At 42.9% G+C, this 24846-nt stretch overlaps 1 protein-coding gene across 7 annotated transcripts in view; it reads right to left on the bottom strand.

Moving 5' to 3' along the window:
- LOC108711538 overlaps positions 1-24534 on the bottom strand; it is a 79319-nt gene extending 54785 nt beyond the window's left edge. For 2 of the 7 annotated variants that reach the window (XR_005962483.1, XM_041568980.1), the window contains exons 1-2: positions 22558-22963; positions 9626-10140 (exon numbers count right to left, since the gene is read on the bottom strand). Coding sequence is in view for 6 of the 7 variants with exons in the window: in XM_041568980.1 (XP_041424914.1) it covers positions 9626-10140; positions 22558-22621 (579 nt within the window). In the remaining variant the exon portion in view is untranslated. Of the gene's footprint in view, positions 1-4389; positions 4957-5704; positions 10141-22557; positions 22964-24395 lie in introns of those variants that run through there. The other 5 variants (XM_041568983.1, XM_041568979.1, XM_041568982.1 and 2 more) reach the window with 5 other exon arrangements.
- Between the last annotated feature and the right edge of the window lie 312 nt (positions 24535-24846).

Here is a 24846-nt window from a genome sequence, read left to right as displayed (position 1 = left end):
CAGGGATTGCGGGCTTGACTGCATTTTGGCTGTAGAGGGGCATGAGTATTGATAGCAGCAGACAGAACTGAGTGTAGGTATATACCAGTGAATCAGGATCAGAGGAAGTAGTGATGAAGGAGAAGCTAGAACTGAGAGAGTCAGATAGAGAAATTATATCAACAGCACGGGTGTTGTGAACCAGAATTTTAGGGTGAGGGTTAGCAGAGGGGGGGGGGTGCAAGATAGAAAAAGAGATAACATGGTGATCAGAGAGAGGAAAAGGATCAATGTTAAATGTAGAGAGTTTTAGGTTTTTGGTGAAGACCAGATCTAGACAGTGACCTTGTCCACTGCTGGAGAAAATGTGATTGCCAGGACAGGGAGGGGTTATCAATGTGACAATTGAAGTCACCTAGAATAATTGCCGGGATGTCAGAGCATAGGAAAAAAGAGAGCCATGATTCAAAGTCAGGGAGAGTCAGAATCTGAATAAGGTTGGAAAGGTTAGTATATATATATATATATATATATATATGTATATATATATATATATATATATATATATATATATATAAAATTCAGTAAGCAGGACCCGCACTCGTTCAAATTCAGTGAAATAAAAGTGTCTTTATTCACAGGTTCATTTTCCAACGTTTCGGTCCTCACTGGGACCTTTTTCAAGGAGTGAGGACCGAAACGTTGGAAAATGAACCTGTGAATAAAGACACTTTTATTTCACTGAATTTGAACGAGTGCGGGTCCTGCTTACTGAATTGTATTACACTTTGACCAACGCACCAACATCGATTGAAACAGATCCGGAAGGAGTGCGTCCACTGAACCGACAGTATATATATATATATATATATATATATATATATATATATATATATATATATATATATATATATATATATATATATTACAGAGATGTGCCATGGGTGCCAACATGGCACCAGCGTACGCCAATATTTTTATGGATTTTTTGAAAAAACTTTCATTATCTCCAATGTTGAATTTGCCACATATATCCACTCCTATATGCGTTACGTGGATGATATGTTTTTTATGTGGACAGGGCCATTCGAGAAATTACAGGAATTTGTAACGTACTTGAATAACACACATAGTACAATTAAATTTACTTTTGAGGCCAATCCCAGGGAAATCCACTTTTTGGATGTAAACATTCAATATACTGATAGCTCCTTTGTAATTATATACACTAAACCTACCGATAAAAATAATCTAGTAAGGTATACAAGCTTTCATCCTCCAGGGCTTCTTAAAGGATTATCCAGGAGTCAGTTATTATGTGTGAAAAGCATTACTTCCTCAGATAAGTTGTTTGAAACAGAAGCAACAAAGATGGTGAATACATTTTTGGAAAAAGGTTATGATACTGACACACAGTTGGCTGCTAAGGAAGAGGTGAAATTGATACCTAGAAACCAAACGTTAAAGACACTAAATATACTGATAGCTCCTTTGTAATTATATACACTAAACCTACCGATAAAAATAATCTAGTAAGGTATACAAGCTTTCATCCTCCAGGGCTTCTTAAAGGATTATCCAGGAGTCAGTTATTATGTGTGAAAAGCATTACTTCCTCAGATAAGTTGTTTGAAACAGAAGCAACAAAGATGGTGAATACATTTTTGGAAAAAGGTTATGATACTGACACACAGTTGGCTGCTAAGGAAGAGGTGAAATTGATACCTAGAAACCAAACGTTAAAGAGAAGGGCCAATAACAATAAGGAGTCAGCACGTATCCCTTTCATTACTTCCTTTGATTCTAATGCCAAATTATGCAGGAACGTCATCTTAAAATATTGGGGGATCTTGAATGCGGACCCCAAATTTGGGCATCTTTTCCAGTTACCGCCCTTCTTCTCCTATAGGAGAGGTAGGAATATAGGTGATCTTATTAAACCTAAGATAACTCCTAAACGAGATGTTTATCACTCACTTAAAGCTAATGGCACGTTTCCTTGTAGAAATTGTGGGCATTGCAGTGGCATCATACCTGGTGACGGGGTGATGCATACATCGTTGGGTACCAAACACAAGGTTAAAGGCTTTTTTACATGTGACACCTCGAAACTACGAGACCTATAAAAACACGCCTGCATGAACATAAATCAGTGATAAGAAATTACAAACCAACAATTGCCCCGTCCTTGCCTATTGACCAATCTAAAAAAGATAAAACCAAGGAAAAAAAAAGAAATGTTATTGTCTAGACATTTCTTTACCCATGGCCACTGGGTGGCACAATTATAATGGCAAGTATTGGAAAAAGTGTTCCCTAAACAAGGGCAAGTTATTAAAAGGCTTTTACATCAGAGGGAATGTTACTGGATATGGCGTTTGCAGTCCAGACAACCTAATGGACTGAATGAGGAATTTAACCTGTCGTGCTTCTTATAATGTTTTATAATTAAGCATATTGTCCCCTTTTTTTGCAGGTGAAACTTTGTTCTGTATATTTTAACAGGGAAAGATTTTGAAGGCCTCCCTTTCATCTTCAGGCAGGGTAAGATTTGTGAACTATATAATGTGTAGATTATTCTTACTTCTTGTGTCCTACAGTTTTTTGTACACAATTGATCCTTTAATTTTTCAGAAATAAGCTTGCTTCATAATTATTTTACCATGTACTATTTTCCTTTTTGATTCTAGGTAACTGGAACCATTTTTCAACCTTTTTTTCTGTTTGTATCACATGGCCCATGGACTAACGCTTTATTGGACATTAATTTCATTGGACATTAACTTCATTGAACTTTAATTGAACCTTATTTCCATTAACCAATCACCATCATTGCACCTCTTTAAATGTTGTATTGCACTTCACATCCTTATGCTTGATAAAGGGGCCTTGCCCCCGAAACGTAGTACTGCTATTCCGCAATAAAGGTGTATGGTGTTCCTTGCTTGCATCAGTTCTGTGTGCCTCTGGTGTAATATATTGTGCTATCACCTTAAGCTAGGAACAGCAGCTGGACACATGTTCTGTTCTTCCTGTTCCTGTGTTGAGAGTGTTAGAAAGACTAAGCCACCATTTTACAGTGTGCTGTTATGTTGCTGTGTTAACTCTTAGTAAAAGTTATTCTCTACAAGATCAGTTCCTGTGTGTGCCTGTGCTCTGGTTCACTGTCTTACCCACATGCTTCAGAGTTCCTGCAAAGCCAGTATAAGGTGCCTGAATAGAGTTAATAAGGTACAAGACATGGTGTCAGAAGTTGGAGTGTAACCAGAAATCTGCACGCAAATATCCACAGAACTGTGAGTAGTTAAAGAAGAATATACTGTCTACTAAAGGGGACATTAATACAGATAGAAGATTGTGTGCCTACCGAAAAATGGAGCAGTTTAAACCTCCAAATCCTTTAATATTTTCTGGCAACCTCAGTGAAAACTGGAGGAGGTGGGAACAGAAATTACAGCTGTATCTGACTGCAACTGGTGCTTCCTAATATCTAGAGGTACAGAAAATAGCCATTCTGTTACACACAATAGGGGAAGAAGGCTTGGAGCTGTATAATACTATGAATGTGGTATATGAGACTCCTGAAGCACCCACTATTTGAATGAGCTGCTGGCACGTTTCAGAAAGCACTGCAATCCTAGAAAAAACAGTGTGTTTGAGAGATATCAATTCTGCTCACACCCCATGCCAGATACTGGGGGTATAGACAAGTTTCTGACAGAGCTGAAACTGAAAGCAAAAGATTGTGAATTTAAAGACACAGAAGATCTCATGCTCAGAGATAAAATTGTGTTCAGCATTACCAATCCTGCACTGAAAGAGAAACTGTTAGCTGATTCTGATTTAACATTAGAGAAAGCTGTGTCAATCTGCAGAATTAAAGAGACAAACTATGGTTGCAAATGCAACTGAAAGGCACATGCAAGCACTGTCACAGAGTACAGTAAGCAAAGAATATGACAGGACAAAAAGTCAGGACACATAAAGCAAGGCATGCAGAAATCACCTGACACACAGACGTATAGCTGCAAACAGTATGGACAAAAGCACAAACCAAGACAGGGTTCAGCTTATGGGGCAACATGTCACAAATGCAGTGGAAAGAATCATTTTGGTGTCTTGCAGGCAGCAAATAAATATACACAGGCCCAGAAACTAGATGATGCCTGGTATACAGATATAACCATTGGAGAAAATACAGTTACATTTAAGCTAGATACTGGAGCAGAAGCTAATGTATTACCAATTGCAACGGTTAATACCCTGTCCACTTCTGTGAAAATTGAACCAACAACAACTGTTTTAGTTTCCTATGCAGGTACAAAACTGTAGGCTAAGGATCCCCCTACCCCCTTCCGTTGTGCTTACCACCAACCTGAATAAAAACCTGAATAACGACACGGAGACTTCTTAAGGTGGCAAAATCTGTGGAGGTCACGTATTTTATTAACAAAGTTATATATATATGTGCCAAGGACTAGGTACACCCTGACCACCAGCTGCGGCTCCTATAATCGCCAAGAACGTGGGCCTGGTGCCCACACCGTACCAAACAGTTATTTTAGAGAGCAGGGATCATGGGGCAGAGCGCCCGCTGTTGACCAACCAGTAGCCCATCCCCCTGCTCCCTATCATGTGCAATAATGGCGCTAACCCAGCCTCTCGCATGACACAGACAAGACCGTGCAGTCAAAGTCTGCTCCACACTCGCGACTTTCCGAGGGTAGGCCTGCACTTCACTGAAAAAACCATCCATCTTCCTGGAGCCGCACTGATGCCTTGTCACTGAAAACGCAGCTGTGTCAGGGTGGTACCTATTGACCTACACAGATAATGGTGCCCCAGAGGAAGGCAAAAAACTCAGGTGCTTTTTTGGCCAATTAGCAGCCTGATGAAAAATTCCTTCCTGACCCCATAAGGGCGATCGGTTGCTAGAAACCCTGGAGCACCGTCTTTTCGTATCTTCTTGCTCTTTACCTGGGATGGGAGGGTGGGAGAAAGAAAAAACAGGTTATGTTTTACTGGCCTCCTGCTCCTCCTTAAAAGCCCCTTCCTGGCTTACCTGCCCCCTGGCTCCGCCCTTCAGCCCGCCCCCTTTTTTCCCGCCGAAAAGGGGGCCCTATTGTTGTAACTCCCTGTGAGAGAGAGTGGGGGCTGACAGCCGATACTCACAATACACATCTAGCGGGGAGGGGGCCTAGCCTAAACTCATCTCGACCCTATGTGGGCCTCGTTCCTCCTAGGCTAAGGATCCCCCTACCCCCTTCCGTTGTGCTTACCACCAACCTGAATAAAAACCTGAATAACGACACAGAGACTTCTTAAGGTGGCAAAATCTGTGGAGGTCACGTATTTTATTAACAAAGTTATATATATATGTGCCAAGGACTAGGTACACCCTGACCACCAGCTGCGGCTCCTATAATCGCCAAGAACGTGGGCCTGGTGCCCACACCGTACCAAACAGTTATTTTAGAGAGCAGGGATCATGGGGCAGAGCGCCCGCTGTTGACCAACCAGTAGCCCATCCCCCTGCTCCCTATCATGTGCAATAATGGCGCTAACCCAGCCTCTCGCATGACACAGACAAGACCGTGCAGTCAAAGTCTGCTCCACACTCGCGACTTTCCGAGGGTAGGCCTGCACTTCACTGAAAAACCATCCATCTTCCTGGAGCCGCACTGATGCCACCCAATGGAAAAGAAGGGAAGGGTGCCACCTATCCTTTTCCATGGCCCACCTAGACCTCCTGCGACCTCCACCATTCTTCTATATAATTCCTGAAGTTTGCCCAGAACAAATCCAAACCTTCCTCTGTCAAATGTACTTTATCCTTTCTAAAAAGCTGTGTTTGTCGGTACCTTATATTGTCATGTCTAATTACCCCGTTACCTGAGGAACACATGATCTTGTGCATGGCCCGGTTTACTTTTTTTTTTCCTGGCTCTTTCAATGCCCTGGGGGGAAACTGCTCCTCGCCATTCTCCTCTCTGTATGATGTCTGACCAAGCCACTCCCCCTATCTTGTTGCTGGACATTAAATCCTCCAAGTCCTTTCTCATGCTTTCTATCAACGCTGGGGTTTTGATTGACGTAAGGTCATTTCCCCCAGCATGTACTATCACCAGGTTTATGAACTTGAACTTCTGTATTGAACTATACAACCGGCCTCTCATTTGTTCCCACTTCATGCCTCTCCACCCCTGCCATGTAATCTTCATGTGTTCCTCCGGTAACCCCAACTGCTTGCCTGCTGCATGCTGTCTTGCCCAAAAAATAAAGGAGTGGCCTATGATCAAAATGTTGCAGGTAGCTTTTCCCCCTGCAGCAACAAACCAAAGAAAAAAGGGGGGGGGGTAGGTTAAAAATTGTAGGATTACTACTGTGTTACATTTATGGGGCGTATGTATTTTTTGTATGCTTTTGATTTCCACCTCCCAATTCCTTTTATCCTATCCTCTGTTTCTCCCCTCATTGCTGCTTCTGTTGCTGCCCCTATCCTGAATGAATGTGATCCAAATTTTTTAGGATCCCATCCGTTCGCAATGACTGCCTTTTTGAGCACTTGCCTAAATTGAAATGCTGACATGGGGGATAAGTCCCTGTGAATTAACAAAAGGTGCCCCCCTGCTGGGCGCATCCCTATGTAATCCTGCAAGGCCTTGACCGGGCATGTTATTCTCGAAGTTTTTTCTATACTGAACCATCTGCCCTTACCCAACTGATCTGTTTTTGATCTACTGATGTAAACTAACAACTTCCTGTCCTGTAATAAAACCTGGCTATACATTAAACCTTTATCTGTTACCTTCTTGGATGGGGGGACCAATTCGCTTATCCTAAATGCTCCTCCGAAAGCCAGAGCGAAGGCTGCTCTAAACAAAATACATTCAAATTGGTCTGAACACACCTCCTCAAGAGAGTTCAGAATCATTTTTAGTCTGCATTCAATTATGGGTTCTCGCTTATCGACCCTGGGGCCTTCAACTCTTGCCCATCCCTTCATTATTTTCCTAACTAATGGATCATGTGTGATATCTGCTCTACCCTTTACTATGGAAAAATGAGAAATTGCGGCTAATGCGTTGCTGGCTCCTGCTCTTGACTTTCCTTCTCTGTACAGGACCATTAAAAATGACACCAAATCCTTAGTGCCTTGATTGCTCTTACCGCTTCTGCAGAATATCTGCCATCTCTTCCAGGCCCTTTTGTAGCTGGAAAGAGTCTTTTCGGATACTTCCCTTTCACACAATTCTTCTAAGAGGGGGTCACGAGCTGCCATAAATTTTTAGGGCATGCGTAAGCTGATTTTTCCGCATATGGAGCGCACTTAAAGAAAATATCCCACTTTTCTCTAGACAAGGCATCTGCTATAGTGTTTTCTACCCCTGGTACATGTTGGGCTCTGAACGATATATTAAACCTCATACAAATCAGAACCAGATGTCTTAGTAGTCCAATTACTGGGGTTGAGTCTGATGACAGGTTATTCACTGCGTGGACCACTCCCATGTTATCAGAAAAGAACTTAATTGCCCTATCCTTCAAATCTTCTGCCCAAAGCTCCAATGCTACCAAGATTGGGAATAACTCCAACAATGTCAAATTCTTTGTCAGACCTTTGTCATGCCATGCTTGCGGCCACCTGGCCGCACACCATTTCCCTGCCAAGTAAGCTCCAAAGCCAACGCTTCCGGCTGCATCTGTGAAAAAGCTCTACCTCTTGATTAATTTGTGTTTCTGCTAACCATAACCTGACACCATTGAATTTAGATAAGAAACAGTTCCATATTTTCAAATCTGCTTTCATTTCCTTTGTGACCCTTATTTTATGAAATGGTTTATTAACCCCTGATGTGGATTTTTCCAATCTCCTGTTAAAAATGCGACCCATTGGTATTATCCTGCATGCGAAATTCAATAGACCTAGGGCTTGTTGCATTTCCCTCAGTGATACTTTATTCGCTGCTTCCAATCTCCTAACTGCTTGCCTAGTTTTTACTACCTTTTCTCTTGGTAATCTACACATTTTGGCCCCTGTATCAATCTCAATACCCAAAAAGGTCAATTTTGTGGTTGGTTCTACTGTTTTGTCAACGGCCACTGGCACTCCTAATTCCTTCAACATATGCAGAAATATTGCTAATGTGTCCTGACAGATTGCAGAGTGTCTGGGGCCTATGATCAGGAAATCATCTAAATAGTGAGCTATAGCTTTGTTGCCTGATCTTTTATATAACTGCCAATGCAAATAGGTGCTGAAAGTCTCAAAAAATGAACAAGAGATTGCGCAGCCCATGGGTAGACATAGGTCGACATAAAATGCTCCCTGAAAATGACAACCTGTCAATCTAAAGCTTTCTGGATGTAAGGGTAACAACCTAAATGCAGATTCGATGTCTACCTTTGCCAACAATGCCCCTTTTCCTTGACTCCTAACTATTTCCAATGCTTCATCGAAAGACTGATATTGTACTTTACACTGTTCCTCGTCTAAAGCATCATTCACCGATTCTCCATCTGGATATGAAAGGTGCTGTATCATTCTAAATTTTCCTGACTCCTTTTTTGGGACTATACCTAAAGGTGACACTACTAGCCCCTCAATAGGCAAGTCCTCAAATGGTCCTGCCATTCTCCCTGCTTTTATTTCTTTTTCAATTTTGTGCTTCAAAACTTCGGTATGTCGACTAGCTGATTTCAAATTTTTAAAAACTTTGCTGGGTGGGGGAGGGTGTAAAACTGGGATCCTAAAACCTTCCAAAAAACCTTTTGTTAAAAATTTTGCGGCTTCCTTGTCTGGGTAACTTGCCAACTCTTTACTTAGCCTGGCTGTCTGTATTGGCGTTTCCGCTCTTCTGGTAAGCTGTTCGAAAAGGCTGCCTGTTTATCTGACCTTCTTTCTTTTTATTACATTCAGATACCGCATGAGAAGATCCGCAAGCCAAACAAGAATGCTTAAACCTGCACGCATAGCCCCTAGTACACCTTTTCTCGTTGTACGCAAAACAGATGTTTCTGGGCTTAAAAGCATATGACCCTTTATTGCCATTGCCAGCTGAACCATTATCTTTTGAAACCAATCTCGTCCACAAATCTATATCCTTTTGTCCAAAAGACAAGACCCTGCTACTCAATATCTTCTTCCTAAAAGCCCTGTCGTAATCAGACCATGAAGAGCCTTTATAAAACAAATATGTATCGACTATTGTGTCTATGTACTTTATAATATTCAAACATTGTTCTGGTTTTTTCTCTAAGTATAGGCTTGCAAAAACCAAGAATCCCTTCAACCAATCGAAAATTGTTTTTCCCTTTTTTCCTTTCTCTTCGGTTTTCACCCCGTCCTCCTTTGCCTGAACAGCTTCCCTAGTCAACTCATAGATATCCACAAATTTTCCAGCCTCAATATTTTTCCTAGTTTTCCTCGGCAAGTGATCTGCTGTTTCTGTCAACGCGCATGCGTAAGTATCTGCTGCTCCAACTAGCACCATTGATTGACTACTTTCTTTTGTTTTTCCTAAACCTTTTTCTTTCCCTTTTCCTCTAAAGAATTTTTTCATTAATGATAATATCTTTCCTCCCTCAGTCTCACTATCTGACCCCTCAAAATCAGATTCTGAATCAGAAGAAATATTCAACTCACCCATAGTAGTCTTCCGTGTAGGCACCTTGGTCCTGTCGCCGTTCTGTGAAGACTGCCCTTCTGTACTGGATGAAGCCCTCTCCCTTCCTTCCTGCCGTCTTGAAGGTCCTGCTTCCTCCTCTCCCTTCTGCTCTCTCTCCTTTCTCCATTGGATCCAACTCTCCTCCTCCTCTCGGTTTCTCCTTCCGGTGCGATGACGTCATCCGAGTCTCGCGATGCCTGCATCTTCATACCGCCGCCATCTTCTTCCGACCCGCTTCCTCCGAACTCTTCCTCCGGTCCGTGGCTGCTGGCGGCGTCGTCTCCAGTGATGGCCTCCATCATCCTGCGTCGCCTGTTGGAGCGTCCACCTAGAGGGGAGAAATTTACCTTCCTCTTCGCACCGGAACCGTGGACTTGGCCGACATCTTCTTCGTCACGGAACCTCTGAGGACGCAGCACCCTCCTTCTCGGCGCAGTGGATCTTCCTCTCTCCATTTTCAACGAAGCTGGCAGCGTACCGGTAAGTGTCCTCTCTGAAAGAAAAAACAGGTTATGTTTTACTGGCCTCCTGCTCCTCCTTAAAAGCCCCTTCCTGGCTTACCTGCCCCCTGGCTCCGCCCTTCAGCCCGCCCCCTTTTTTCCCGCCGAAAAGGGGGCCCTATTGTTGTAACTCCCTGTGAGAGAGAGTGGGGGCTGACAGCCGATACTCACAATACACATCTAGCGGGGGAGGGGGCCTAGCCTAAACTCATCTCGACCCTATGTGGGCCTCGTTCCTCCATTCCTAGAGGCTGTTCAACTTTCAAAGTGACGGCAAAAGGACAACAAAGAAAAATCCTATTCTCCATCACAAATGAAAATACAACACCTATTTTAGGAAGGAAAGCATGTGTAGATCTACAGCTCATTCAGAGAATAGAAACAGTGAATTTAAAACCACCTGCAACTAAAAAAGACTTAATAACAAAATACCCTGAAGTTTTCGAAAGACTTGGTTATTTTCCAGGAAAACATCACATATATGTAGACTCTACAGTGCCACCTCTCATACACGGTTGCAGGAAAATTCCATATGCGTATGAAAATACAACACCTATTTTAGGAAGGAAAGCATGTGTAGATCTACAGCTCATTCAGAGAATAGATACAGTGAATTTAAAACCACTTGCAACTAAAAAAGACTTAATAACAAAATACCCTGAAGTTTTCGAAAGACTTGGTTATTTTCCAGGAAAACATCACATATATGTAGACTCTACAGTGCCACCTGTCATACACGGTTGCAGGAAAATTCCATATGCGATCATAGACAGATTTAAGCAAACACTTTCAGAACTTAAAGAGACAGGAGTTGTGAGTCCTGTGACTGTACCTACACCCTGGGTGAACATTCTTGTAATTACAGAAAAGAAAAATGGAAGTCTCAGAGTCTGCTTGGATCCCAGAGATCTTAACAAAGCTATAAAAAGACAACATTTCTCAATTCCTACACCTGAGGATGTGTGATCCAAACTAAGTGGAAAAAATTCTTTACCATCCTGGATGAGAAGGATGGATACTGGCAAGTCACTCTAGATGAACAATCATCATTGTTGTGTACTTTTACACACCATGGGGATGCTAAAAATTGGCTACCATTTGGAATAAAGTCTGCTAGTGAGGTGTTTCAGAAGAAAAATGCAGAAGCGTTTGGAGACATTGAAGGTATCCACATAATATCAGATGATATGATTATAGCTGCCTCTACTAAGCAAGAACATGATGACATTCTGAACAAGGTTATAGAGAGAGCCCAAAAGCTTAATAACAAGTTCAACAAGGATAAAATCCAATACTTGGTTAAAGAAGTTAAATAAATGGGCCACATCATAACTTCAGATGGTGTCAAACCTGATGATAGCAAAATCTCAGCAATACTAAATATGCCTTTGCCGCATGATAAGAAAAGTCTAATGCGATTTCTATGGGGCCAATGTGAAAGTACAGTCAGATCACAAGCCTCTGCTAGCCATTCTCTCAAGGCCTATAGGACAAGCTCCTGCGCGACTACAGAGGATGTTACTGCAGTTGCAAAAATATGACATATCTGTATCACACACCCCAGGACAACTGATGGCTATTGCTGACACACTATCCAGAGCAGTTGATACCAAAAGTGCAGATAATAGAGAGGAACTTTTTCACAAGAAAGTTGTTTACTCAATGCAATCCACAGAAACATTAAGTCCTGAGCTGCTACAAATGCTAAAAGCGGAAACACAAAAGGATGATATCCTGAAAGCAGTTAAAGACATGCATATGCAAGGTTGGCCACTTTTACAAGAAACAAGTGCCATCTATCTTACATCAATATTGGCCAATTTGTCATACATTTTCTATAGTTGATGATCTTCTTTTGTCTCGTGATAGAGTTGTGATACCAAAAGGCTCTCAGGCATATATGCTAAAATGACTTCATAGTGCACACCAAGGCATACAACGCTCCAAAGCTAGAGCTAGAATGATCATGCATTGGCCCGGTATGTCCAAAGACATTGAACAGATGGTGGAAAACTGCACAGTCTGTCAAGAAAATAGACCATCCAACCACAAAGAGACTCTATTATCACATGATATACCAGAACTTCCATGGCTTAAACTTGCAACTGACATTTTTGAATTTAGAGGTCATGCATTTTTGTTGAAGCCTGGTGGATGTTCACTTTGGAGACTGAACAACCAGGAGGTCTCGATAAAGATTGGGAAATTAAATATTTTTTGGATTTTTGAGGTAGATCAGTGATAAATAGGAGAGCATGTCCCTTGAACAACACATCTTTTCATTTATGTATTTGAACATTTTTTAAGAATAATGTTTTGTTTTTATCTAATGTATATGAAAGAAGGGAATATAACTTTAAATGTAAATAAGTGTGAATATGTTATCTATAAAGTTTGCCCTTGTTGTTGAAACAAACTATGCTCTGAGGAAGTGACCCCTAGAGGTCACGAAAAGCGCCAGCAGTGTGTAAATTTTACTCTGCACCCGATGCCATTGTTTAATGGTCTTATAAACAAATAAAGATTTGACCTGTTGCACCTATACTGCGGTTGATCCATGGCTGTGAGTGAAAAATAAATCTTAAAGGTGAGTAGCCTATCCTTACTAGACCTGGCATGTCTAGGTTCCACAGGGCTCTACCTGCCTGTTCAGGTTAGAGCCAGCACAAAATGTACACTGAAAGCATGGCTTCAGAAGCTTTTATACTCTAGCACAGTGCCATCTGCTGGTCATTGTGAGAAACAGCAAGAGGCATAGCTTAGAGCAGGAATGGGAACCAGTACCCCTCCCAACTGTATTTTAGGATCCAGTTAGGTGTCTATAACACTGAGGGAATGCCTGCTAATAATACTGGGGATATATCTCTTCCTCCCTCCATAATAATCCTTGAAGGGGCAATGAGTCTATAATGTACAGTTAGTAAATAATAATCCTCTTTTTCTGACTTTAGCAGGGCCTCCTGATATCCCTTCCACTGAAAAGTTGGTTTAGCCATGGCAGTCTTACTGATGTTAGGCATAACAACTGGTAATCCTTTCCTCCTTTCTGGGGAAACTTTTCCCAAATTAAGGCCATACACGGGTGCCACCATCACATCCTGACTGGGAGTGATGGGCACTGAATGAGATAGTCCCACTAATAAAGCTGGTTTGCGAACCATAGTGATTTGGTTCTTACATTGCACCACTAGAGGGGACTCATCAACTGGAATCACTGCTGTGGACTCAGGCACAGTCTCTTTCTCACTTTTGGCTAGGAAAGAAACTAATGTAGAACCAGGAGTCACTTAGTTGGTTACCTCATCATTACCTGTATGAGTCACAAATATTTTATCCCGCTCATTCTCATCTCCTCACAATCAATCCTACAGGGAGTCACATTAAACACATTAAACACATCTTCCCCAGATACACTGGGGGAAAAGGGGGTAGTGCTACCCGGGTCTCTGGATACAACCGGGTCACTTACCATGGTGCTTGGGTACACAGGACCCTCCTCATGAGGGATTTCAGAATTGGGACTTGCAGCTGCAGAGGCCCCTGAAACCTTTTTTTCTTTCTCTGCACAGGAGAAAAGGGCAATTTTAGCTCATCAATGGCCTCGGTGGGAGGTGGATCTCTAAAATTTGGAGCAACAGTCATCATATTCTCTTCCTCCCTAAGTGACAATTTTCCCCATCGATGTCCTGGCTCAGCTTGGAGCCCTTCTTCGGACCACTAGGGATTAACTCACCTAAAGAGTCCATCTTGACTGGTGCATCTGGGATCTTACCCTGGATGACCTTCCCCTCAGTTGGGGAAAGTTCTGTCTTGAGAACGAGGGTCACTGGCATCTCTTCTGTATCTGGGCTTCTCCCCCGGGTAAACTGTGTAGCCGTAATCACAGGCACAGGAGCCACAGCTATGGACATACCTTCCTCTTGGCTGGCATCACTCTGAAAGAAGTTGGATTGATTCACTTGTAGAGGCCGCGGCCTCAAGCGCTTCTGAAATACTCTCAAGTTGACTTTCCTCTGTATCGTAGAGAGTCGGAGACGATTCCAATCTGGGGGCTAAAGTCACTGACACCCTGGGAACGTCCACAGGCCTAAACTCCACCCACAATTTTGGTGCAATATAGCAAACTCCACTGGCTCTTCCTGAGGGCTGACTGCTTCACTATCAGGGGAAAGTGGGGTGTGTAACAACTCTGAAGTTACAGTCACTGGCACAAATGCCTCCTTGTCCCCTTCACTTTCTAAGGGAAATGGATCATCCAGTGATAAAGGCACATTGATAGGGCCAAGTTCTGCTGCCAAATCCGGTGGTAACAATTCAATCACCGCAGTCGCAGTAAATGGGACATCACACTTGGGTGAATTAACAACAGGCAAAGGGGCCTCCTCTGATTCAGCAGGGGCATCACTGAGTGGGATAGCCGGGGTAAGCCCAGGTGCGGGGGCCACAGCCACTGACACCCCCGAGGCACTTCCTTGAGTGGGTCTGACACGCCTCCTTTTCCTTTTTTGTGTGCTCACCTACTTAACCCCTAAAGAGCAGGGCGGTAACAGTTGGGGGTGCGCAGGGCAAATGTCCACAACAACAACTTCTCCGTGGGCTCCCCCTGATGGAACACGTTCAGCAAAGGAAAGTTCATGCATTATGTAGTGCTATACTAAATTGTGTGTTCTGTCCACTCCGAATAAATGTGCTCCGGATGAGACCTATAATCTTAGGGAGTAAGCCTTCACAACGGTGTGGAGGCAGGGTGTAGTATAACTGTAAATTAATTGCAGGGTATAATAATGGGGTGCCAGTGGTTCTTATAACTTTACCATGAACATATTTATTGAACATACACAATCCTCAGTGGTGTATACAATAGAGCAAACAGGATTTTGCATCAACATTGGATAGGCAATACTCAGCACCCTTTCGTCAGTAGTAGTCCCCACAGGCAAGAGGACGTGCTCAGCAGCAATAAAGGTACACCCAGCTTTCAGCCTTTTCCCTAAGTGGTCACTTTGAGAAACAGCAAGGGGCATAGCTTAGAGCAGGAATAGGAAACAGTACCCCTCCCAACTGTATTTTAGGACACAGTTAGGTGTCTATAACACTGAGGGACTGCCTGCTAATAATACTGGGGATGGCTATTTTACACATCCCTACACACCGTTTTATTTTTCACACAACATTCACAGGACATATCTATACATGATCGTCTGAATTTATTGCTGAGCTGACCAGTGCTAATACCTGCTTTTCTAAGCTCTACCTTTACTGTACAAGGTTTCTACTGTTGGGACTAGGCTCAGTCTACATTATCACAATGTATCAATATACAGAGCTTTGCCTTTCGTGGGTCTGGTGGGATTAAGATGACTAATTGCCCCTCCCGCAAGTCATTGATAGGTGATGGGCTTGACTCACTACCAGCCCATATGCTATAACCTTTCCTGCTCCGTCCCATCCCACATCTGTGACTGGCAAAACTGTGTATTGTCTATTGCATCTTACAGTAGCCCCTCTGGCATTTGCCTGAACTCACAGATTGTCAGTCCAGGCCTGGCTCACATGCCATGTCAGTGCCCCTTATTTAACGTGAGTTCTACACTACCTACTGTGTACTAAATATTAAAGTGTATTTAAAAACATTAAAGCCCTAGCAACAATTTGCATTATATGTGACAGTGGTATAAGTGTGTTTAATTACCCTGTAGGGGCAATCTGCCCTACAGCCTTAAGGCCCCCACCTTTTTCTTATAGTGATCTGCCAGTAGAGGTTTGACAGCTTCCTGCCACACTGCACTATATTGTGTGTAAGGAGTGGCCTCTTCCTCTTTCGCCTCTGGATGCTGATCCAGCTGGGTGTGCTCAGAGGGGCTGAGTACAGAAGGCCCAGAAGAAGGCATGTGTCCAAGTCAGGGACCAGGAAACCCTGTGAATGAGGAATAGATATACTAGGGCAGACTTGTCATAGTCTCTCTAGGAGAGAAAGGCAGAGAGGTGAGAGAAAGAGCAGTTGAAGTTCCAACAAGGATTTGCAGTAAGGGAGTAGCTTCCTAGAGGCTCTGTGTGTTGCCCCCAGTCAGGGACCTCAGTGAAGAGGGACTGTAGGGTAGAAGCTGCTTTCCTGACAACTTCCAGGAGGGAATGTGTGTGAATTCTGCAAATGCTTAATGGAGGCTCTTCCTCATGAAATGCCTGTGCCCACTCTAGGTGAGCCTGCCTGCAGATCTGTGTGACCTCTCTATATGCTGTTGCCTCAACTCCTGCATGAGTAGAAACCTGATGTCACTTGCCTAGTGCATAGTTCAATAAACCTTGTTCCTGTTTTATTAAGAACCTCCTGGTGCCCAAGTCTTTTGTTATTGCACAGTAGCCTGTGGGAGTTGTAGTTACACTACACCAAACCTTTAATCTTCTATATAGAGCAGGCCCTAACCTGAAGTGTTAGAGTCACGTGTAACCCATACTCTATTGCACTAGCTGGTGAATTAACCCCGTATGGCCCAAATAGGTGTTACATTTGGCGCCCAACGTGAGGTGTGATCTCTTAAAGGCTGAGCTACTGTTGCTTTAAGTTTTTGTGACAGGCTGCCAGACCTGATAGGAAAAAGGCCGCCTGCCCGCATTTTTTACGAATTTTCGGAATCAAAGTATTTGGCCGTGGGTTCGGGCTTGGAGGTTCACCCCGAATTTCACAAAGGCCTGCGGATGTCTCAGCTGGGACCACTCCCTGTTCATTTGTGATCCTCTGATGTGAGTGAAAAACCTGGAGGATGGATACTTCTGATTTTCTACAGGTCTTCTATGGACTCCTGCAGAGTGAGATGCCTAGAGTGCTGCTTTATTTGTGGCTTGAAGGACTGCTGGACTGAGTGAGTTCTAATCAAAAACTATTGATCTCCACCACAACTCTTCTGCCTTCACATACTCTCTGAGTAGTGTTTCTGCACCCAAGGATTGGCCTGTGTGGACCCTTGGGAGGGGGGAAGTATTTTTGCTGATGAATAATAAAAGTTGACCAACTGCAACTGTTTATTATGAAAATGTTGATACAGTATTGTGTATGCTGTTTTTCCTTTGCAGTGACCATTGTTACCAGGTATGCCTCAGGGAGGATACCAGAAGTGGATGTGATGGTAGTGTAAGTTGATATGTGTTGGGGATGTTTAAACCATTGTCGGGACGAAATGGGTTTTTTCCCCCGGTGAATGTAGGGGCCCCTATGGGTTAATCTGCCCTGCAGCTTTAAGGCCCCCACCTTTTTCTTAAAGTGATCTGCCAGGAGAGGTGTGACAGCTTCCTGCCACACTGCACTATATTGTGTGTAAGGAGTGGCCTCTTCCTCTTTCGCCTCTGGATGCTGATCCAGCTGGATGTGCTCAGAGGGGCTGAGTACAGAAGGCCCAGAAGAAGGCATGTGTCCAAGTTGGGGACCAGGAAACCCCGTGAATGAGGAATAGATATACTAGGGCAGACTTGTCATAGTCTCTCTAGGAGATAAAGGCAGAGAGGTGAGAGAGAAAGAGCAGTTGAAGCTCCAACAAGGATTTGCAGTAAGGGAGTAGCTTCCCAGAGGCTCTGTGTGTTGCCCCCAGTCAGGGACCTTAATGAAGAGGGACTGTAGGGTAGAAGCTGCTTTCCTGATAACTTCCAGGAGGGAATGTGTGTGAATTCTGCAAATGCCTAATGGAGGCTCTTCCTCATGAAATGCCTGTGTCCGCTCTAGGTGAGCCTGCCTGCAGATCTGTGTGAACTCTCTATATGCTGTTGCCTCAACTCCTGCGTGAGTAGAAACCTGATATCACTTGCCTAGTGCATAGTTCAATAAACCTTGTTCCTGTTTTATTAAGAACCTCCTGGCACCCAAGTCTTTTGTTGTTGCACAGTAGCCTGTGGGAGTTGTAGTTACACTACACCACACCTTTGATCTTCTATATAGCGAAGGCCCTAACCTGAAGTGTTAGAGTCACATGTAACCCATGCTCTAGGGCACTAGCTGGTGAATTAACCCTGTATGGCCCAAATAGGCGTTACAACCCTTTGTACAAAGAAGCTATGAAGGCATTTTCAATCAGTGAGCCCCCAGGAAAAATATACAATGTTTGTGACAGTGGGGGAACTATGTTCACTTACCCTTTGCTCAGAAACTATAGTGAGACCAACAAGGAAGCTTTTAAAGCCCAACTATTTAATTATGATACACCTGTACTTGAAAACTTTCCCTAAAGGCTGAATGGCAGCTACACACAAGGTATTATTTGTATTACACACCACAAAGGCTCCTACCCACCAGCCTCACTCCTGAGGTATCTCTTGATGCATACTGCTGGAATTCCATGATCCATTTAGAAAAGATCTAACATTTTCGCATAATCACCTATGAGGAGATATGGGGGTTAGCACAGATACCTCTCCTCAAGATGTTATGGGGCTTTTATATCTATCCATTTATAATCACTAGTAAATAAAAGAGGGGGCATACAATGATTTTGCCTGGGTTTCCTCATTGTACACTGGTTTCCCTCACATTCCAAAAATATACATGCAGATTATTGGTTCTAGATAAAATTGGCCATTGTGCTTGCAAATATGACAGGGACCATAGCTCCTCTGGGGCAGGGAAAAATACTGTAAATGATGTATAATTTCTGTAAAGCATTGTGGAATATGTTGGCGCTGCATAAATGAATAATTCTAATAAAGTGCATTGTAATAGGTATGTAGGAGGGTAAAGGTTTTGGTAACCTTTAGGTCCTTTGGTCCCCTGGTCAGCTACATTGGGTCCTCAGTTATACAAGGTAAGCTATTTCCCTTTTCATGTGTGAAAGTATTCTGCTTCACAAATAGTCCCAGTTATACTGCACTTACTTTCTCAGCCCAAATGTATAGATGGGTGTACGTCATCAAGCCTGTTCACAAAAGCTTCACCATAGTAGACATATTTCTTTCATCGACAGCACTCCAATTTAAATAAAACCATCTTTAATTTTTACATCACAGGACAGCAGCAAATATTGCAACTTTTCGAGTGGCACTACACTCTTTCTCAAGCATGAGGTGGGGGAGTGCAAGGAAGGAAAGGCAGGTTTTAGCTATAGGGGATTCAATTATTAGAAAGATTGATAGGGTAATCTGCCTGAAGGATCCTTCATGCCGAATAGTCTGCTGCTTGCCTAGTGCTTGGGTTCAGCATGTGGTGGAATGAGTGAACAAATTATTGGGATGGGCTGGGGAAGACCCGGTGGTCTTGGTACACATAGGTACCATTGACAAAGTTAGAGGAGGTGCTGAAGTCCTCAAGAATGATTTTAAAAAACTAGGTGTAAAGTTAAGGGGGAGGACTTCCAAGGTAATTTTCTCAAAAATATTATCTGTGCCACAAGCAACATTAGGAAGACAGTGGGAGCTCAGGGAGATTAATGTGTGGCTGAGAGATTGGTGTAGGGAGAAGCGTCTTGGGGTTTTGGAGAACTGGGCTAATTTCTCAGTGAGCTACAGGCTCTTTGGGGGAGAAGATGGCTAGAAAGTTGGAGGAGATTTTAAACTAGGCATGGAGTGGGTAATTAGTAAAGGATTTTGTGGAAGACAGGTTAGAAGAGGTAGTGGGCAAAGGAAGGGAAAATGGTAGAGGAGATTTGGTTGGGGTTCTGTTAAGGATAGGGAGGACCACTGGTCATATGTTCAATGTGGTACAAGTATTAAATGTATGTTTGCAAATGCAAAGAGTCTGGTCAAATGATAGAGCTGGAAATGCTGGTGCTGGATGGAAAATATGATGTGATTGGTGTGGCTGAAACATGGCTGAATGAGCCGCATGACTGGGCAATTAATATCAGTGGCTATACTATCTTTTTAGAGGAACAGAAGCAAAAGAAAAGGAGGAGGGGTATGTCTGTTTGTTAGACAGGATTTAAAAACTAATATAAAGAAGGAGGTGATGTTGGAAAATGAGGGGTGGAAGTCTTATGGGTGGAGCTCTTCACCAATTGTAAAGAGTCCAGCAAATTAATTTTGCTATAGACCCCCTAATATAAGTGAGGAGGAGGAGGCTAAGCTCCTGATGCAAATAGAAAAGAATAGAAAAGGCTGCTAGTATGGGGAAAGTAATGATAATGGGGGATTTTAATTACCCAGATATTGACTGGAGCAACAGTACTGCCGGGTCAGTTAATGGTTCATGACAATTTTATGGCACAGGTTGTTGAGAAGCCAGCCAGAAAAAAATTACTATTCTGGATCTAGTGATTTCTAATGACCCAGAATGTATAGAGAATGTAATTAAATAGAGAAGTAATTAAATCCCTTGGTAGTAGTGACCATAATGTTATGTCATTTAATGTCTGGTGCAAAAAACAAATATACACTGGGGCAACAAAAACCATGAATTTCAGAAAGCTAATTTTAGTGCCTTGAGGGCTGCCCTTCAGATCCTAGAATGGTTGTCATTTAAAATTATATTAAATTGTTACTGTTCTCAATTTATTCCCTTAAGGAGTAAATGTAGAAGCACTAAGAATGACCCTATGTGGATTACTATAGAAGTAAAGAAGTTAATAGGAAAGAAGAGAAAGGCATTTAAAAACTATGTCTGTTGGGCATATAAACTCTATAATAAATGTTGTAAAACAGCAATCCAGAAAGCAAAGAAAGGAAGTGGGGATCACATTGTGGCTGAGGCTAAGACTAACCCTAAAACGTTTTTTAAGTATATTAATAGTAAAAAGATTTGGGTTGAGAATGTTGCTCCTTTAAATAATGGTACCAGTATATGGGGTGCCGTTTGTCCCAAATACATTTTGTATACAAAACTATCCCTAATACATAGAATTAATGTCTGTTATGGTATATAAGTATTTGTGACCATACACAGATAAAAAAATATACAAAATACTTATTTCTATTAAAGAATGAGAACAAAATCTGGTTAATGCACAAAAGGATGTCAAAATATCACAAACTCCATTCTGTACATTTTAACAAGCAATCTGTCTCACAAATGTATAACCTCCATGTAATGGACGCACTTATGTGCAAAGTTACTTACAGAATGTATTATGTAAAAAAAAACTTGGACATAATATATAATCGTGTAACTAACTAGTGCATGTCAAGCTAGTTTTGAATGACAAAATAGATATTTGTGACAGAAAGCGAGATTTTATAGTATAGGATTCATTCTTTCCACAAAAGTTTTGTTTCACAAAACAGATAAAATAACCATTCTGTGAAGCAATACTGTCAGTCACATTCATGAACCAATAAGAGCAAAGCTTATTGCCATTTAACAAACAAGATGAGAAGTTGCCAGCTCTGCTCCACATGGCTGCATCATCACTAAGGCATAGTATCTGGCCTGCTATAGAGAGCGCCCTCTAATGTCCCCTCTGCTGCATAGTAATAAACATGAACAAACATTTCCTAAAATGTCTGCTGCTAAACACTACAGGTTCCTAATTGGAAGTTCTTACAAATGGCTGAGAAATATAATGCTGCACTTAAAATGATTGTAGAGAAAGAAAAGTAAGCAAAACATAAACATGATCATTTTAGGTGATATGGCTATTCTTATTGTAGTAATCTGCTTGTGTGGTCGTTTTGGTTAAGGGCATTCCTGCTGCTTTGCCATTGTCTTATGATTCACTCCTGTTCCTGTTTCCCTCTTCCTGTCTAAACTGAGAGCAATAATGGGACAGGCCACACCTACCTGCAATGTTGTAATAAATGTATGAGAATCAGGGGTGTAACTACAGAGGAAGTAGATCCTGTGGGTGCAGGGTGGGCCAGGAGGTATAGGGGCCCCATAAGGTCCTAATTCATATACAATTTCAATAAATATTTGTAAAATAAGTCAACCACTAGACATTTTAGGGGCCTGAAAGACATCTCTGTCTGTGTCAGACATCTCATCTGCATTGTGGTAAAAAACATGGCAATTGTAGTCATAAATGACCCCTAAAGTCTATGTAGTACAATATGTAGCCTTGGTGATTACGGTTAGTGATGGGCCAATAAATTCGCCAGACACAAATTCGCTAAGAATTACCACATTTCATTGCAAGCAAATTAATTTGCCGGCAAAAAACTGCCGTCAAAAATTCCGCTGCATCAAAATCAAAACTTGGCGCTAGTAAAATTTACACACACAATAAAATTGACTTGACGACCATTGACTTTAATGCATTTGGACCAAATAGTTGCACGTAGTAGCTTGAGTCAAAATTGACACGGGTCAGAATTATTTTGACGCCCATTGCATTTTGCGAATTTATGCTGTTTTGAGAATTTCAAGGCACAGATTTGTCTATCACTAATTAGGGACATTGTATAATTAATACTGTCAAATATGAACTGCAGAGTTCCTTGCCCAGCAGCAATCCAGGTGCATGTCATACAATAATATAATTAGAAAAACAGTATTTTACTTAGAGTGAGTTCAGAAATTTTCGACAAGACTGTGCTGCTGAACTCCATCCGCCAGTCGGTCATTCAGTTGTTTTACCAGATTAATCCATTTGGGAAAACTTCACTCATGAGTAGTCTCTGCTCACTCACAAACTGTTACACTGCTTTTGACAAAGCTGCCATAGTGATGAAATGGAAACTGCCAAGAAACTGCTTATAATCCTACTAATACTATACAGACTGTGTGTGAGTCCCCATTGTCTGGAGTGGAGAGGTTGCCAAACAAGCAGATCTTGTCCCAGTATGGACACTGGGTGATGTTCGTCTGATCCGTTTGTGGGCCCTAGGGACCACTTGGTCTTTTGGCAGCTTTTATTGGCCAGTGTATGTCCACCTTTAGTCAGCCACTCCAGACACTGGGGATACAAACACAGCATACCTCCCAACATTTTGTAAATGAAAAGAGGGACAAAAATTTGCGCCGCAAATTTTTTGTGGCCACGCCCATTTTGTGGCTGCACCCCCTAATTACCATGTTCATCAATGCAATGCACTAATGACACTTACAAGCTGCTGGGGGGTATGCTATAGCAAGGCAGAATAATAAACAAAAGGCAGGAGATGCAGAGTAACTAGGGCAGGGAGAGTATTGTCATTTGCTTCCAAGGATGACTTTAGCCTTGCAGCAATTAACAGGGGGTATTATGGAAGGGTCCTACTCGGAGTCTAGTACACGATTCCTTGCACCAAGTCGCACCGTAGTGACAATAAAGTGATAGTCTAAAGCAGCGGGAAACCGCTGGGCCAGTTAATTAAAGGCACATTCAACTGTAACAATTAAGCCAAAGTCCACACATACAGACACACCAGGGGCGGAACTACCGGGGGAGCAGGGGGTGCGAGCGGGCCAGGGCCCGCACCCCCTCAGGGCCCCCCGGCAGTCCGCACGCCGCATGTTCCCCGGCCAGTTCTGGGTGTACGGAGGGGGGTGGGGGGCCCGGCTGCGCGTCCTGCGCCAGGGCCCGCCCCCCTCTAGTTCCGTTTCTGAGACACACACAGTGACACACATACAGACAGACACAGTGACACATATACAGACAGACACACACATACAGACAGACACACACATACAGACAGACACACACACATACAGACACACAGTGACACACATACAGACAGACACAGTGACACATATACAGACAGACACACACATACAGACAGACACACACACATACAGACACACAGTGACACACATACAGACAGACACAGTGACACATATACAGACAGACACACACATACAGACAGACACACACACATACAGACACACAGTGACACACATACAGACAGACACAGTGACACATATACAGACAGACACACACATACAGACAGACACACAGTGACACACATACAGACAGACACAGTGACACATATACAGACATACACACACATACAGACAGACACACACATACAGACAGACAGACACACACACACACAGACAGACACACACACATACAGACACACAGTGACACACATACAGACAGACACACATTGACACACATACACACACACACAGTGACACACATACAGACAGACACATACAGACACACAGTGACACACATACAGACAGACAGACAGACACACACATACAGACACACAGTGACACATATAGACACACACATGAAGACACACAGTGACACACATACAGACAGACAGACAGACACACACACACAGACACACACAGACACACACAGTGACACACACACACAACTCACACACTCGATCTGTAACTGACACAGTAGAGTTTGCCGGCTGCAGCCTCCCTAAATCCACCCCTCCTCCAAGCCAAGCAGTTACTCACAGTGCACGCACAGTTCCAGCACACACGCACAGCATTCAACAGGCATTTCCCTCCGTGATGAACAGCACAGTTTTGGCAGCACTGCAGTGTAGAAGGGGGATGGAGCCATACTTCCACACTTGTTTAACGGCACCTGACCTCTCTCCCCCCGCGCACGCACGCACTACACTAAACTCCAGTCACGGGGGAGCCGGGGAGGGCGGAGTTTAGGACTTAAACATGCCTCTCAGACTGTACAGTGAAGGTTCCGCCCCCAATGACACAGCATGGTTAGAAACTTTTTTTTTCTTTTCTGGCTGCTGAACTTTGCGGGACTTTTAGGGTACAATGGCGGGACAGCGGGTTGAGCTGTCAAAAGCGGGACTGTCCCGCTCAAAACGGGACAGTTGGGAGGTATGAGTCACAGTCTATATAGTATGATGTGTGGGCCTTATAAGCAGTTTCTTAGTCA

Source organism: Xenopus laevis, chromosome 7L (assembly GCF_017654675.1).
Source record: "Xenopus laevis strain J_2021 chromosome 7L, Xenopus_laevis_v10.1, whole genome shotgun sequence".
Lineage (NCBI taxonomy): Eukaryota > Metazoa > Chordata > Amphibia > Anura > Pipidae > Xenopus > Xenopus laevis.
This window is presented reverse-complemented; position numbering and strand designations above follow the sequence as displayed.